A 17914-nucleotide genomic window follows, 5' to 3' on the forward strand; every position below is an offset into this window, starting at 1 on the left:
TAGTGGGAGTATTGCCAACCAAAGCGAAGCATTGAAAACTTTTTACTACTTTTTTTGGTATATGCTTTCTAATGAATACAAGTCAATCTGCAAAGAAAAATTTGGCCTATGACATCATTTCCCAGTGGCATACTGTGAAATATACTGAACAAAGCAATTACATTTAAAATTATCAGTGAACTCAGGTCTTAGATAATGCAGATATCCGTGGAGTAATACCATTGTGATACTGAGTATTTGTATTTGATCTTTGTGGGGAGTTAAGTGGGTACTATAAAACACAGAAAATGGACAGTTGCTTCACTGAAGATCTTGTCATCGTGAAGGAGAGAAAGTAGCTGTGAGTGGGTGACAGCCAAGGGAGCAAAAGGCATGCGGCAGGAAGGGTAAACCAAGTGTGAGCATTAGAGTCAAATCCCTTTATTTGGATCTCCCCCTCTGAAAGGATTGCAGCCTGGCAAAGCAGTTAGTGCAATGATGAGTACATGCACTGCTGGCAAAAAAATAATCTGAAAAGATTTGGCCGGGTTAATTTCTCTCCCGCAAGTACCTCTTAGTGCAGATAGCCTTAGCAGGGCTAGGGGCTGCGGTATGCTGCACGAGTCAACAGAGGAGAGAGATGCCTTTGGTTGCAGTAAAGCCCAAATACTTCACAGTCTAACTGCCGGTGTGAATAAACTGATCTCCAGCTACAGTGTTGCATTTGCAGCCTGGCTCAGGTGTTCTATCTGAAGCGTACTTGGTGCAGAATCCTTGGTTGAAATTACAAGCCCCTTCATTTGGGAACTTTCTGATGTTGTTCCCCTTCCATCTGTGCACATTGTAGCTTCTTGCAAAAGTACCTCGCAGGTGATGTGTTGTATTTTGTTTTTTTTCCCTGCCCAAACTCTACAGAAACTCTCCATGGATTGTTACTTTGTCACACTTGTTAGAACTTGAGATGAAACCTATTGAGGTGACTTCACATCATCTCTGAACACCGGGTGCTTTGGCATTTCAGATGTCACATGGGTCAAGACGAAATAGCATTTCTAATTGTCAGCCACAGAATTGGACACAAAACCACGAGAGGAGGAGGGAAATCCCCATGGAGAGAATTCAAGGCTATCACTCTGCTTCTGATGGAATTGAAAAGCTAATGCGCTGACATGAAAGGCTCAGCTTCTTCTATAGTAATGTTCTGTAATGGAAAGGCGCTGCAAGCCGTTCTGCCTTTTGTCCCGGATCTCTCATGTATTCTTTTCTTTATCTATCACGAGTTGGGTGCGTTACATTCTGTTCTGTGAATTCTAGCTCTGAATCCAAGTGTGTATTTCTGGTGTGGGGACTTGAAAAATATGTTTAACATACATATGTGAGCGCATGTGCATCTAATATACACCTGCAGTAATGTAACTGGCTGATACAAACGTGTATTTGTTGTTTACGTACCTGTACCACAGAAAACAAATGTTCTGATGCCATCGTAACAGCGAGGCACCTGCTGAAAGGATGCAGTTTCTCTGCCAGTAACAGGGGAACTATTCACCTGCTACTGGACTTGCAAGTTAGCAGGACTAACCGGGTGTGAAGGGGCTAGCACAAGTTTATTGTCTGTAGGAAGCCACCAAGGCAGGCCCAGGAGCAGCCTGTAAAATTATCCAGGTGGCAGCAGCTGGAGATGTAACAGGAGGTAACTTACCCTGCTCCTGTACGAAGCACTGTGACACCTGCAGTGAAGTTCTATAACGTGCGCCATAGCTCTGGTGCTGCAGGCTGTGTTCCCTGCTGGAGGTGGTGCTAATGGGTAGGGGAGGTGCTTCTCTCTTGGTACTGACAGCAGCACGATATTTGGTCTTTTGGCAGTTGTGTCTTATTTCACGAAATCAAATTGAAACAGGCTGTGAGCTTTGAGAATAACCTTCAGCAACAAATACGTTCTGAACATGTGGAAGTATTTGATGTTTGTCTGTATGTGGACTTTAAAATATATTTATATATATATTTTGTGTATCCCTAGCCGAGTTCTGTGTTCTGTATTGTGCTTTGAATTGGGCAGAGTTCTTTCAGCAGGAGGAGGATTTGCGTTCTTAAGTACTGAGTAATAGAGGGCAGTGAAGGTTTCAGTGCTTGTTCTCCACGTGGGTAACCTCTTTCACTGCTGAAATGTATTTCTGAGCTTGGTATTTGGGGCTGAATGTCTGCAGAGTACCAGGAACATAACAGGCCCTGCAGAAGCTGACCTGCTGTTCTCCTGGTTGGTGATTAGTGTCACAGTGTGACAGCTCGTGCGTGTTCCCAGAAAGGTCTGCTGTTCCTGTCCTTTGGTCACCAGCAGCACGTGGGAATGCTAGAGGCAGCGAGATTTCTTTTAAGTACCTAATGTTCTTAGAAAGTTCCTGCAGTGACTTTCTGATAAAGTTAGTATTTACAGCGATCACCTCTAGAGTAAGTTCTGTTCTCCCTCTGCCAGAAGGGATTTATCATCCTGATAATGATTCTCAGAAAGGTAATGCATCGTTTAGATGATCTAGAGAAAAGCTGAATTGGTTCAGATCAATGGCAAAAAAATCCTGTTGAGTTAAAAGGGAATATGGTTTTCATTTATGATTTTCATAGGACGGCTTAGGAAAGGGAAAGAATAAGGGAGTATATCTCATAATGATCAGTTTCTTCTAACACAGGTATTCCACCTGTATTTCACCCACAGAAGCTTTGTAAGATGGGAATATGAAGAACATCTGAAGTCTGTTGAACAAAATCCTCTTGTTGCAGTCTCCTGAGGTGTCGTGGCTGGTAACTTCTGTAGCCAGGTACTTATCTTCCTGTAACTGGTTCATGATCTGTTCCCCCCCTTATTTTCTGATACAAAATTCCTAAAGAGATGCTGAGTTGGTTTTGGATTCCATTGGGTGGCAGCCAACAGCCAGGAGACTTTTCTGCTGTCAGAAGTAGATGAGGTAGATAAAGACTCTGTTCATATCTCTCATTTATTCTGCAAATGTATTAAGAAGGACCTGAACAGTGCTTGTAATTTCAAGGGTCATTGTTGGTGCATCACTCTGTAGTTTTGCTAGGGTTTTCATACAAATGAAATGGGTCATTTTTGACAAGTGTGTGTTCTCAATGACACATTGTGCAAGATGAAAGGATAGATTTGCTTGTTAATTATTTCTTTGAGATCACTTCTGGTGGCATGCAGAATGCTACAACAAATGTCTGGTAGGGCGTTTAGTAAGGGCTCCCGCTCTGCTTTCAGAGGCAGACGTGAGCAATTTGTCTGCATTTTTAAAACCATGAATATTTAGAGAGATGACCATATTTTTCAAAGAGTTTTGGAACACTTCTTTCCATACTCCATTCCCATATTTCCGGGCTGGATGGGGCTGTGAGCAACCTGGTCTGGTGGGATGTGTCCCTGCCTGCAGTGGGTGTTGGAGCTGGGTGATCTTCGAGGTCCCTTCCAGCCCAAACCATTCTATGATTCTGTGATATTCAGGCCCTAAAATGAAGAAGTAATTTCAAAGTAATTGGTGCTTTGTGGCAACCTTTGAGGTCCTGGCTACTTACCAAAATCAATGTGTTGGTTTGGTAGAAAATACTTTTTCCTATCTATCTTTAATGCTTCTGTCACTTACATTTTAAATCTCCCTTCCTTACTTTGGATAGCCCAGCATTAAAATCTAGTATCAACTTTTCCATCCGTGCTCAAATAGCATTTTATAAAAGTGAATGTGTTAAATAAGCTCCTCTAAACTAGCTGATCTACAGGCGAATAATAAGCATCAGGTGAGACAGTGTCCCATTGTAATGCACAGATATACAGGAATAGATAATTTCTGCTTGGTGAGTTTATAATCTGAGAAAAGCTAGAGAGAAAAAGTGAATAATGTGTTCATCTTACAGCCAAAAATGAGGCATAGAGAAACTAAGGATAACTTCTTCATAAGTTCCTTGGGGTAGGGCTGTAAAACGTTGAACATCTAGCATTTTTGAGAATCTCACTAGGCAGTTAAATGCTTAACTTCCATTACAATAAAATGTGGATTTCCAAATCACACATAAAGAGGTGCTATAGGTCTAGGCTCAGCTGAGCTTAGAGCCTTTGAGATCACTAGGGTGATATTTCCACTGAACATCTGGACAATGATGCATGGAACAAAACCAGAGTATCAGAAAATAAGAATCCTGTCTGCCATCTGAAGTCATCTGGATGCTGCCTTGAATGTGCCTAGGCCAACTTTAAAAATGTGGCACCATCTTTGAATTCATTTGGAAGTTTCTGCTAGATTGTGTTAGTGACTTGGCTAGTACTGTAGGTAGCAGTGTGTTAGCAGAGTTTTATGCCAGATCTGCTGAGTTCCAGACCTGCATCCTAAACACAACGAACTTCTGTTGTTGAGAGTCCAACTGCATTTTACACACGTATTAAATTTCAGATATAAACTGTAACAGTTGTGCATGAAAGTCCGCTAGCAGCTAGCATGCAAGTGCTGCATCTGAAGAGAATTAAAGCCCTTCTGATGGCAGTGGAAACTGTCAAAGTTAAACTAAAAATTAAAATCCATTCTGTGGGCTGCCTGACGGCCCCAGAGCCAGGGAGTTCAAACTGCAGCACTAAGTTATCTGCTCTGCTGTGCTTCTGCCTGTACCCCAGGCAGCTTCGGTACCACAGTGAAATATGGCCATTGTGCCTATGAGATGTTTAGCTTGGACATAAGGAAAAAAAAATATTGCAACTGTTTCTTTAAACATCTCCCATTATCGGGTATTCAGTTTGCTTATACCTTATACCTGCTGGCTACAATGACAAGCAATGTTTTCTTAAATTAATACCTGCACTACATGCAGGTGTCTCAGTCAGTAAGCGAGGTGCAGTCGGTTGGGGTTGGGTGGTTTTGAGAGCACCGAAATGCTATGGGGAAAATCATGGTGCTACTGAGGGCGAGGGACTGCATCTCTGTGTCTGTCCGGCCTCCCTCCACACTCACGCCCTCGCTGGGAGCTCACCGATGTTTCTGAGTCTCTGCTGGGATTCTTTCCTGTTTTATTGTCCTCAGCTGCCAACATGAAAACAGTACTGTAACAAAGGACAAAAGTTTTCATAAGCAATTTACCACCATAAACTGTACAGACCTTTGGAAATCAGTTGTGTATTGCTGCTGTTTGAGTTGCTTCTCAGCTTGCCTAAATTAGAGATTAGGACAGAATCTCTAATTAAAGCAGCCTATGTGCTGCTTGAAACCCAAAAGGAACAATGCCTTTATTACAATTATGCATTGAGCCAAAATCTTTGCTTGGGGCCACCTCTATGTGAGGTGAGATCTAAATATCTGGATTGGGATTTTGAAGTTTCTGTGGAAGTGCAGTGAGGCCGTGTTCCCATTCATGTTACAGAGCAGGGAATCAACCCCTATAAAAGCACGGGTTGCTGCTGGCCTACAGCAGCGTGATGGGCCTTAAGGAAAGGAGAGCCAGCATTACACAATGCTCTTGTTTAGGTATTTAATACTGCTTCACGTGATACTCAAGAGAAATAAGCTACAGTGAGATGCAGGTGTGACTGAATGATCTTAACACGTGGAACAAAAAAATGTGGTACATTATTGCTTGTAGGTTTTAGCGTTTCATAGAGTTGTGTGGGCTGGCAGGATGCTGTTGGCAGATGGGACATTCCCCGTGTACTTGCACGGTCCTCCTCCTTGCAGCACCCCAGTTCTGCAGTCGGGGCTCCGCTGTTGATATTCGTAGGAGTCAGATTTGGAACCGGGGAGGCAGCGGTGCTGCGCGGAGCGGCAGTGTCTCTTCCTTCCAGCAGGGAAGGAGCGCAGGCCCCTGAGACCTGCTTTGCAGACAAAAGGAATTCAGACAGAAATTGGAGCCATTGGTCTCCTGTTACACATCCTCTGTGTTCTCTCCCTCTGAGTAAGCAATGTGAGCCGCGTGTCTCCCTGCTGTGAGTTATCGGCTGCCGTCAGCTCTGAGTAATGCAGCTTCCACGCGGGGCGTTGCTGGAGGGAGTGAACAGACCGACTGGGCTGCGGGGAGCGAGCGCGTTACCTGTGGCTGACGCGCAGCCCCGGGGGGACTCTGTAACATTAAATAATTCACACGGACACTGATTATTTTTTCTCAGTGACATATCATCCCTCGGTTTTATTTATCATTAAATGAGTTATATACAGGAATTGTTTGCTCCGTGGTAAAATGTCCTTACTGTCCATCTGTAAACTTGCTACAAGTGGGAAATTGTACCGGGGGTGGCCGGGTCCTGAGCGCAGCCCCCGTGTGCGGCGGGACCCGTCCCGGGACCCGGCAGCAGAGGCGGCCGTGAGGAGCCGGGGTGCGTGTGTGTGTGGGGGGGGGGGATCCGGCTGCGCCACGCCTGGCGAAGGGCCGCGTCCTTCGCCGGGAAGAAATCGTAAATAATTACTCTAAAAAACTATTGGATGCCACGAATGATAGAGCTGAACCCACAGCGCTCTTAGGTCCTCTACGGAATTTTCTGAGGCTCCTTCTTAAAACGCCGCCGTCCCTTTCCCCCCCGTCACGCGATCCGGGCCTCGGCTCCGCGCCCCCGGCGTCCCGCCGGGCTCGGGGCGGGCGGCGCGCGCTCGGTGCCCCCTCACAGCCCGGCCCCGGGACCGCGCGGCGTCAGCAGCGGCCGCAGCCAACCGGCGCGAGCCCCTCGCCCCGCGCGCCCGCCCCGCCTATAAGAGCCGCGGGCCGGCGGCGGCGCGAGAGCCGCGCGTGGAGCGCGAGGGGACGGGGCGGGCGGCTCCCGGCAGCGCGGCGTGCTCGGCCGCCGTCCCCGTCCCGGCGTCGCCGCCGCCCCGCCCCGCCGTTGCCCCGCGCGGCCGCCGGGATGCTGCCCGTTGTCGCCGGGCTCCTGCTCGCCGTGGCCGCGGGCGGCCGAGGGGCGACCGGGGAACGGGAGAGCCCTCCGGGCAGCCGCTTCGTCTGCACTTCGCTGCCGCTGGACGCCGCCGGCTCCGGCTGCCCGCTGCCCCCGCTGCCCGCGCAGGGCGGCTCGCTGCCCCCCGAGGAGGAGCTGAAGGCCACGGTGCTGCAGCTGCGGGAGACGGTCCTGCAGCAGAAGGAGACCATCGGCAGCCAGCGGGAGGCCATCCGCGAGCTCACCGGCAAGCTGAGCCGCTGCGAGGTGACCGACGGCAAGGGGCCGTGGAAGAAGGAGAAGGGCAAGGACACGATGGGCGACCTGCCGCGGGACCCGGCGCAGGTCATCGACCAGCTGAGCCGCACCATGCAGACCCTGAAGGACCGCCTGGAGAGCCTGGAGGTACGGCCGGGGGCTGCGGTTATCGGTACCGCTCTGAGGGCTGCTCCGCGAGCGCGTTCCCCCGCGGCGCGGGGACGGGGTACGGTTTACCTGCCCGCGAGCGGCTCGGTTCCGGTACTCGCGTCCAAATCCCTTCTGGGGACGTGACTCGGCGGGGCTCGAGGTGCGGTAACGGGGGCACTGACGGCGGGGACGGGGCGGTGTATTTAGGGCTGATGTTGGATAAAAAGCGCGCGCCCCGCGTCCCCGGCTGAAAGGGGAAACTCCTTCCCAGCTCCGAACGGTTGCCGTGTACCTCTGGGTAGCGGCTGAGCGGCGCGCGTGGAAGTAATCGATCGGGAGATTCCCCGCACGAGCCGTGCCGGGCGTTGTGCTTTGTCTTCCACGCCCTGGGAGCTGCGCGGGCGTCCCGCCGTGCTCCAGAGGTTCGCCGACGTCCGGGAGGATGGAGAGCGGCTTCTTCGGCGTTACTCTGGGAGGTCTGAGCGGCGGACTGTTTGTCAAGTGCAGTTCGGAGTGATGCGGTTGTGTAACAGCCTTCCATTAACGCTGCCGGCTTCCCGAGGCACTCGTGCTGGCGTTATGTTCTTAGGGTTGCAGAAGGGGAAGCGCCGCTGGAGTAAGGTGTGAGCGGAGCTGTGGGCTTCCTTGTCTCTGAGATTCCAGCATTACTTAACACATAGGTTTTTTTGGTTGCAGTTTAGATAATTCTTTCACTCTTAGTATCTACAGCTGGTCTGAGGAGCATCTGTACCCTGCAAACTGAAACTGAGGGAACTTGAGTTTGGTAAATTTGCTTTCAAAGTACTTCAACTTTTTAGTCTAAATACTAGTTTTTTCTGTTTGGTAATGTCATTTGCAAGAAGAGAAGGAAAAACTGATTAATGTACCAAATGTACCCATATTAATGGAAATGCATCAGACCTGCCTTCCTACACTGGTTTCACTGAACTCGAAGGCACGAAGGCTCCTTCATATGAACTGCTGGATACCTCTTATGAAAGTGCCCTTTTGTTTCAGGACGTGTTTTGCTACAGCGCTGATAAAAGCACTGAACTTGACAAGCGCCGAAAAGCAATGCCTCCTTTGTACTTGCTGGAGAGCTCAGTGATCCTGCTTTCCCCCCCTTGAGTCAGAAACATATCCACATTTAACTTTCTGTTTTAGAAATGACAATGTTTTTTTTTTCTTTCTCCTAAAGCACCAACTCCGAGCCAACGTGTCATACGCGGCACTGCCCAATGATCTGCGAGAGATGCTCCAGCGGAGGCTTGGAGACCTGGAACGCCAGCTCCTGAGCAAGGTGGCTGAGCTTGAGGATGAAAAATCTTTGCTTCATAATGAGACGTCAGCCCATCGGCAGAAGACAGAGACAGCCTTGAATGCATTGCTAGAAAGAGTGTCTGAATTAGAGAAAGGTAATTTCCACAGAATCTAGACTCTTCTCCATGCTGATTTATTTTGCCTTCTCTCCCCATCTAGTACACTAGTTTCAATGTGTGCCTTGAGGGAAACAGCACAGTTGCCTTCTGGTTAAGGTGCTGGACTAGGTATTAGGTAACAGTGCAAACACTTAGCCTCCCTTCTTCCTTCCATCCCAGGCTTCCTGCTTGTCAGGCCTCTGCGTGGCTTTGGCTTTCTGTCTCTTACCTTGGCATGTGGGGGATAAAGTCTTTAATTTTATTGCTGATTATGCCACTGAGTAACTGCAAGTACTTGAATTGTGTCTTACTCCCAGGTAGCCCTTGGAGTTTACAGTAGATTATATGTGGTGCCACTGGAGGACACACTCTTAATCCCAGTCATTTCATCCGATACTTAGATTAATTATTACTGAGACCTGTATGCTTGAATACAGTTCATTTATTTCAATTACAGATGCCCATGGAAATGAGCTGAAGATCAGAACTATCTATGAAGCCTAATGAGTCAATTTGTATAATACTGTATTATTATTTTTAACTGAAAGCGTGGAAGGTGAGGCAAGAGGAAGAAGGGCTCCTCTATTGACTCTGTCCCTTAATGCTTTCCTGAGAGCTAAAATAAGGCCTACACTGTAACTAATATTCTGGAGAGCTGATAGCCTGCTAGTGTCTTATGTGGCAAGTATTGCCAGTCCTTGTCTCTGAAAGATGTGACTCATATCAGTAAGTCATCAGAAAGAGAGATGTAGTGGTGGGAGAACAAGGATGTATAATTTATTTTGGTTAAAAATAGCCCCTTCCCAGCTCCGCTGTTTGTGTGGGGAGGAGAGGGCTGTCTCCCTGTAAGTCTCCAGGGAAGTGGGGCATTGGGGCCAGCAACCAAGACACAGGTTTGCTTTTGGTTGTGCAATTTGCTGTCTGTTACACTGCAGTTTGCTTAGCTGTTCTGTCTTTGGCTCCTTAGTCAAACCAAGGTAAGGGTAATAGTGATCTAAGAACTTCATCAATCTGTGGATTACATGCAGTCAGTGTTTATTGTGATCTGACATCTCCTAAAAATAGGATTTCTCCTGTGCTTTTATTGTAAATGACACGCTTTAGCATCTGTTTCAGTCAGCTAACGAGAGTGCCATAAGCTCCTGTTTGTTCTGAAGCGAGGTAAATGGGGGAGGTACTGACCTTCCCAGGTGGCTGCGTGAACTTTGGGTTTCTGTACATAACTGTGGCAGAAGTTGTTAGGTATCAGTGGGGCAGAGGAGCTTGAAGTTCATATGGCCGTCACGATTGCCAAAGTCTTCTGGTCATTTCTTTACCAGTTGTTCTCTGCTGCTGCAGTACATGACACAGTAAAAAGCAGGACTGAGTGTAGGAATGATCCTGCAACTGGTAGTGCCTGACCTTATCTGTGGCGTGTAGTTCTGCTGGAAACATGGACAAGTCACTTGCTGTGTTTTAAATCTGAATCCCTCTGAAAGGGAATAACAATATTCACTGTCCTTCTTGTCCAAAATTAATTGAGATTCTTTAGGAGGGCAAGGACTGTCTTCCACTATGCATGCTCATCTTGGTTACGCTTTTATTTTTTACCAACCTATTATTGTTTCCTTTACGCTCCCAGGCAGTGACTAATGCTCTCGATGGAGCACATTTTCTATTATGTGAGACAGGCTGTGCCAGCCTACTGGAGATTGCTGAACATTGGCCCTAAGACCCTGTTTTTGTTTGCTTGTAAATTTAGAGTATCTGTAAGTTCCTCAAGACAGATGCTAACATCAGAGAAGCTTTTTCTTCTTCCACCCACTCTTTCTGTGGTAAAAATGCAGTCACAACACTTCCGCTTCTTCTGAGAATGGGAACTGAGGGATTGCCAACAGTTTAAAAATTTCCTATGAACATTGTGGCAACCTTTTGTGACAGCAGCCTTCATTTGGATGGGAATGTAAATTTGGCCAGGGATGTAATTTGTTTCAGGAATGTGAGTAAAGATGAGGGGGGATCAGACGAACAGGTTGCTAAAAGGTAGAAGTTGATGCTTTATGACAGAACTGTAGGGTTTTATTTAGTGGCACAATTTGGGATTTCTCTCTTCTCTTGAATATACTTAAATCTAAAAGATTACTTGCAAGTAGCTGCATTGATGTCTAGTGTCTTGGTAGTTTACAACTTCCCACTGCATTTTTCTTCGGGTCACTTTGAACTTTAGCTTTATATTTTGGTTCAGGTTTTGTCTGTGGGGTGGAAATCAGTCCTACCAAAAGTAACTCTACTTTCTGGAATGTGTTAATTTTTGTTACTTCAGACTGGCTATCCAGGATGAGAGCTTCAACCTGTTTTCTCAGCCAGCTATCTGCAAAATGGAGATGCTGCTGCTGGCTCCCCATGTACGAGTAATAGGAAAAGAGGCATCGTTTGTGAAATGCTGTGATGCTTTAATATTGAGCGTACCAGAGATTCCATCTTTAGTAACAGTAAATATCTTTTAAAACAGTTTGAACTGTGTGAATAAGAAGGCCTCTAGCCATGAGCTGAGTGATGAGGAAAGAAAAGTATTTAATAGCTTCTCTTTAGTTGTATGCCATCCATTATTTTGCTCTGAGCGAGCAGGAAAAATAAGCTAAGTAATTAGGAGGTTGTATATAAAATCTAGTTGTGTATTAACTGTGTTGCAGAATCAACATTTGCTAATACTACTTCAATATATTTTTTGTGTATCCTCTGTAAAGTGAGTAAGATTAAAAATTCTCAATATAAATTTCATTACTTTCCTAACTTTAATTACACGTACATTGTTTTGTCTAGCATTAAAGGTATTTCTTCCTCAATGTCATTCTAGGTAACAGTGCATTTAAGTCACCTGATGAGTTCAAGGTGTCCCTTCCTCTTCGTACAAACTACTTGTATGGGAAGATCAAGAAGACTCTGCCAGAGCTGTATGCTTTCACTGTGTGTTTATGGCTGAGATCAAGTGCTTCTCCTGGAATTGGCACTCCATTCTCATATGCTGTTCCTGGTCAAGCTAATGAAATTGTCCTCATAGAATGGGGGAATAATCCAATTGAATTGTTAATTAATGATAAGGTGAGAATCAATTAGCTCCTTTATTCATCCACATGCTTAGAATAACACTTGGTGTTTCTAGGCCTGAACCCTTGGTACTTCTCAGAACTCCATTCCCTCTGAGGCAGCCAGCTCCAGACCTGTGTGTGCGTTCCTGTTGTTGCTCATCTGTTGTGAATGCATAGAAGTACTCTCATCGAAGTCAAATGGTGCACGTGTTTGTGCACTGTGTGAGCACGACAGCAAGGTGTGCACCTCTGAAGTTACAAGCAGGTCTTGGCTTCTTGTGTTTGTAACCCTCTGTTTGCTTTTACGGAACAGAGGCAGTGTTTGAAGCCATACTGCTACAACTCCTGTGAGATCTAAGCCAACTGCAGTTATTTTATCTGTATAATCCTACATGTTATGTTAAAACTACATTGGCAGAAAGCAGAGAGCAAAAGGCATGTAATTGTTGCTGGTTTTATTATGTTTAGTGACTGAGTATCAGTTTAAATGTAGCTTTTCAAGACTTTGCCTAAATATAGACAGTGACAATTAATTGAATGCTCCCTTCTTCATCACCCTCAGCTTGGGTTAGTTATGAAATGTAAGTAACTGCTGATAGCAGAGTGGCTGGGTTTGAATCCCTGTGGGTGAAACTAGATCCTTAACTTTGCCCAGGCTGCCCTGTAGCACAGCTTGCCTCCAGGCACCATCCCTTGTTTTCTTTGGCCCTTAGGTTTCCTAGTAACTCACTGCTCTCCCAGGGATTAGGTGTTTACAGATTTACAGGGCAACTCAGCTGGTTCAGTCATGTGGCTAGTTAAGGACTTGTAACAGTCCTACCCTCCTCCCAAATCAATAAAAGCAGGTTATTTGTAATGGCTTCTGGAAGAGAAGGAGACGTGAGCATGCTGGTCTTCGGCAATTTTCTTCTGTCGGTTGTACTGATGTTCTGATACGTTTTTCTTTCTTGCACATCACAGCTGCTTTGTAGCCCACCGCAGCTGTGTCTTTGACTTGGGTAGGTTTTTAGCTCAAAGTCCTAAGGGAGCATAATCCCTGCATAGCAGCTTCCACAAGCTCGGCTGGAAGCAGACCAATCTGTAAGTCAGAGTTCTTACTGCAAATGGTGCAGACAAACCTTACACTTGAAGAGAGGCTTAACGTGTGAGCACTGGATGGAAACTTAGAGTTAAGCAGTGGGAGTTAAGTAAATTCCTGAAGACAGGGCTGCTAGGACAAAGTAGGAAAATATGAATTAGCATCTGCTCCTGACATTTATGCCTGTGCAGACAGTAGATAGATACTGGCCCTTCAGAAATGTTGTGCTTGAACTGACAGGCTTGGTTTGCAGCATTCAGTATTCTTTGGAATTATTACTATTGTCATTTTTGTAGGTTGCCCAGCTCCCTCTCTTCATTAGTGATGGAAAATGGCATCATATCTGTATAACGTGGACAACAAGAGATGGAATGTGGGAGGCTTTTCAGGATGGAGAGAAGCTTGGCACTGGAGAGAATCTTGCCCCTTGGCACCCAATTAAACCTGGCGGTGTCTTGATCCTGGGTCAGGAGCAGGTATGTGAATGACTGTGTTCCTGTGGTGTGTGTGGTTTGTTTTTTCTATTTTTTAAAACAAACAAAAGCCCAATAAAAATAAGGAAAACTAAGACTCCCCAGACGTGTAGCAGCTGTGAGGAAAAACTGTTCATTAAATGATTGGTCTCATTGTATATGTGGTATCTAAAAGATGAAAAGAAACCAACTTCATATAATCACACTTAAGTTTTGTTTCATTTATTAAATATTCAGAATATTCATATTGGAAATTATTCCCGCTCCAAATACTACAGTGTGCAGCTTTGTCAGTGATCTGAATAATGCCTTAAATGAAGTTCTTTGAGCTAGATTGCTGACAACTAGCAGTGTAGCCACTGAAGTTACAGAAAAGAACTGGCCCATGCTGTTGTATAAGCGCAGTTTAAAAGGAGCTTCCTGAAAGCAGACCAAGCCTACTTGAATTTTTTTTAATTGAAGCCAAATTGGCCACCCCCCTTAACAGATTGTGTTTGGTTTTTTTTCCTCCCCTCCATCTCCTCATTGTCCCAAGAACAGTCAGAATGTTAGTCCTAGAGCCTCAGATTAGGCAAAGGAAAGTTTGTGTGGGGATGAGTGGACTAGCAACAATGGAAACTGGAGAGCATGTGGGTTTATCTGGATCTTCTGTAGGTGTATCTTCTAGGGAGAATTCCCTCTGGGCTGAATTGTATGGTTTTTCAGGTATGTAACATGTCATATCTTTACAGTAGTGGAGTTCATCACTAATTTAGAAGTTCATGTCTACTTTAAAGATGAGTCTGAAGTCAAAGTTTTGAATTCTACATCATATATTTGGTTTCTCGTTAAAGGTATAAATAAATAGCTCTCCAAATGCAAATGCTAAGAAAGCTTAGCTATTAGTATTGCCAACAGAACACAGTTATGAAATTGAGGATGACTCATTTCTGAATATGGGGAAAAAAAAGCAAAGGATTTTTAATCTGTCATTTAGGTAACATCTCATTAATCTGTTGCCTATGAATTTGTGGCTCTGTTATTTTCACATTTTTTTTCTATCTATTTTTTGGATGGTTATATGTATTATACAACTAAAAATCATTGATTTGTAATATGTATCAGAAAATATTATTTCTCCAGGATTTTGAAGTTCACAACTGGACAAGACAATGAAGAATTAATTTTGTCTGGGTGCTGATTTCAGTATCTTTATCCATGACATAAGTGACAGAATGGTAAATTCAGAACACACTCAACACAGCAGATGCTCCAGCTTACTACTAAATGGCTGGCAACTTTTCTGTAACTCTCTTTGCCACTTTCCTGTGCTATGCTTGGCCTTGCCCTCTGCTATCAGTTTTCTGTTAGTTTGATTACACAGTATGATTTTGGTCCTCGAGCAAGTAAACACTTCAGGCAGTGCAGTAACTGGTGGAGTTACTCCTGTGGTTCAGCCAGCAGAAGCCTGTGCATCCAGATGCAAAGATCCCGTCTTGAAGTCCCTGTGGACAATTGACAAAGTGCTGCTGTTACAGTTTAATCTGTAACTGTAAAGCTTTGAATGATCTAATGCATCAGTGTAGGTAGTTCTTGCTGAAGCTTTGTTGTGCCAAGCTTGCAAAATGGATCTTAAGTCAGCCTTGGGATCTAAAGCTGCCTTCCTGCTGCATCGCTTGGGGGCAGGGCTAGTTAAGTGGAGCTCTCACAATAAGTGACTGTGTACCATTGTGTGGTGATATACGGTTACTACTGTTTGCTTTGAATTATTTTAAACCATTTCAGACTAGAGCTTTCAACTGTTTCACAGAATAACATCTTGTTCACGGTGGTCCTTCCAGAAACTTGAAGGTGCTCATCAGTGTAGTTCTGTCCTTTCTTCCAGCAGGGTGGAGGTGGGTGGGAGGGTCTTCAAGTTTGGTGGAAAAAATGCTGAAATAACCTTCTTGTCTAATCCTAACTCTTGTGTGCCTAAAGGACACAGTTGGAGGAAGATTTGATGCAACTCAAGCCTTCGTTGGGGAGATGAGCCAGTTCAATATATGGGACAGGGTCTTAAAAGCTGAAGACATCATGAATATTGCTAACTGCTCTACCAGCATGCCTGGCAACATCGTCCCCTGGGTTGATAACAACGTGGATGTGTTTGGAGGTGCAACTAAGTGGCCTGTGGAGACATGTGAAGAGCGTCTGCTAGATTTGTAGCTGCAAGTGTTTCCCATCAAGTGCCCCCTTTTAGCAGGACAATCTCCTGTGCAATCTAAAGCACTTATTTTTCTCTCTGCCCTTCCCTAACTCCTCAAAAATAATTAAAAAAAGGAATTGAGTTAAATGGTCTCAGTGAAAAAAAAAAATCAAAACAAAACAAAAAAACCTGTTAGTTTTGGGGCACTGAGCCTGACAATGGAAGAAGCACTTCTTGGTTAGAGCAGCCCTTCCTTCCTTATGGCCTGATCCAGAAATAGGCTTTGGCCTGCAGCTGCCTTTGGGTTAGGCGCTGCTGCAGGGCGTCAGCTCTCCTGGCAGGGATGGGGAGCGGCCTTGTTCAGGCTAAATGGAGTCCTTCCTTCCAGTCTATTGTCTCCCCTTTGAATTGAAGCCATTCTTTTGTAGCCCTTTTTAAAGAACTCACCTAATCCTTATATTTCAGTGATCATGTGCAACTGTGAGTAGAGCAGAACAGCCACTGTCTGAGTGCAACAGTCTTGCTTCTTAATTTTCAGATCAGAAATCTTTATTTTATGATAAGGAGGCAATGTCATCTGACAAATGCAATTCTAGTTCAATGTGAAGACAGGGCTGTGGCCAGCGTAGCTCCGTGGAAGCAGAGAAGCTTTAGGTAGGGCTTTGTCCCAAATCCTGTCTTTCCCTGGCCAGGATCCCAGGAGAGATGGTTGGATGAGAGATTGTATTTGTATTTTCTGTAGGTTGAATGTACTGAATTTGTAGTGACCTGGCCTGTAAACTTTTCTCTATTGTTTCTCTTCCTTTATTCCTTGTCTTTTTTTTTTTAAATATACAAGCTGTGAATAAGTGAATTTCTGTTCTGTTTTGCTTTGAAAGGCCTTTTTATGAGCAAGTGCCAAAGTTCAGTTTCTGCTTGCTGAGAATCACTATATATTTTTCCAACATAAGTCTTCTGCGCTGTTTTCTATGTTATTATAATGGTCCTATGTAAAATGTGCTGGTTTTCAATTCTTGCTGACTGTCTCTTTTGTAAGCACTGGGCTGACTGCAATATCTTTTAATTTTCTCTAAATATTTTGCAAATAGTGTTGCTATTTCCTTGGCATCGATGTGAGTACTTAGTTTGTGGCTCGCAGATAGCAAATGCACTGTACCAGGAAAGAGTTAATACTTTTGTTATTTAAAAGAAAAATAATTTAAAAGGGTGGGGGAATTTATATAGCTAAATATGATATTTTATTTTTCATATGTTTGAACTGTAAGAATAAGATGGCGACGGTCCCATTTGTAGGCTAAAGTTACATATTTCCATTAATATGTAGTATGCTGTTCTCAAAAAAAAAAAAGAAACAAAAATGAACTTTTAATTAAAATGCAGTGTAAAATGAGTCTCTTAATTACTGTGGAGTCACGTAAGACACTGAGTGTTCTTTCTCATTATTGCCGTGGGTTCTGCTAATATTTCTCTAGGCTGCAACTGTACAGACCTAGGAGAAGTTGATTTTCTGAGGTTACCGTAATTCCCTACATGTCTTAAATCACAGCCTTGGCCAAAAAGAGCTGCTGGGACTGGAGGCCTGGGTGCAGGTCTCCACGCCTGGCTGTGCTGCGGTGTCACAGCCCCTGCACCCATCGGCTGCCACTGAGGCTGGGGACAGTGTGGGGCACGGCGGGTGGTGGTCGTTACCCTTGTGAGAGACAGCATGGAAGTTTGCTTCCGTAGGCAGCACAAGTGCCCTAAATTGGTGTGAAAAGATCAGGTCAGCAAGCAGGATGAAATTGCCCATTGGAATGTGGTAGCAGAGGCATTGCATTTGTGCAGGTTGTAAAGCGCAGGGTCTGCCAGCAAGGCACGTGCTCTGCTGGCTGGGTGAATGAGCTGAGGGTGAATGCTCAGTCCAAGAGCAGTTGGTGCAGCTGCAGTGTTCCCAGCCATGGAGAGTCTGTGGTTTCTGTGAAGCGTGACACGGTCCCCACACCAGTGTTGGCACTTCCTGCCCCCACAAGACGAATGCACTGTGGTGTCCCAATGCTTTATGTCCCAAAGGTGGGAATAGTGCAGCGTTTTGTTCTGTTCTCATCTCCTGAGATCATCTTATGGGCCAGAGAGCTGCACAGACATCAGCCTCTCTGTCAGCCCACCTGGCTTTGTTGTTGTTGTCTTCAGAACTGTTGGAACTGAAGTCTGGCTTTACCCGTACTGAGGGCTGCCCTCTCAGGGAATGGCCTTTTGCAGATTTCCCTCTGCACTTGGAAGGGTGCAGAGTGGTGACATTGTTGTGGAGGTTTTCCTGCGTGTCTGGGAGCCTGCAGGTGGAAGTGCTCCAACATTAACACCAGTTCAGAGTTTGGATTTATTTGTTGGCAGAGGGTTTTTGCACTTTGGTTGTCTGTGCTGATCTTTATTTGGAGGGTTATTTAAACCCGCT

General features: G+C 45.2%; 1 protein-coding gene across 4 annotated transcripts; it reads left to right on the forward strand.

Moving 5' to 3' along the window:
* NPTX2 (neuronal pentraxin 2) lies at positions 6802 to 16882 on the forward strand. Of its 4 annotated transcripts, none has more exons than XR_002443117.1 (6): positions 6803 to 7279; positions 8481 to 8697; positions 11537 to 11781; positions 13143 to 13322; positions 14442 to 15193; positions 15276 to 15416. XR_002443117.1 is itself a non-coding variant. In XM_021411616.1 (5 exons), exons 1-5 carry the CDS (start codon positions 6845 to 6847, stop codon positions 14067 to 14069), a joined length of 1173 nt encoding a protein of 390 aa, XP_021267291.1. In that variant the 5' UTR covers positions 6802 to 6844; the 3' UTR covers positions 14070 to 14256. The 4 variants fall into 4 exon arrangements, 2 of the variants coding, with proteins under 2 accessions (XP_021267291.1, XP_021267290.1); XR_002443118.1 differs by having other exon boundaries at positions 14442 to 14536; positions 15276 to 15410; XM_021411616.1 differs by lacking the exons at positions 14442 to 15193; positions 15276 to 15416 and adding an exon at positions 13974 to 14256 and having other exon boundaries at positions 6802 to 7279.

The sequence above is a fragment of the Numida meleagris genome, chromosome 13 (assembly GCF_002078875.1).
Source record: "Numida meleagris isolate 19003 breed g44 Domestic line chromosome 13, NumMel1.0, whole genome shotgun sequence".
NCBI classification, from domain to species: domain Eukaryota; kingdom Metazoa; phylum Chordata; class Aves; order Galliformes; family Numididae; genus Numida; species Numida meleagris.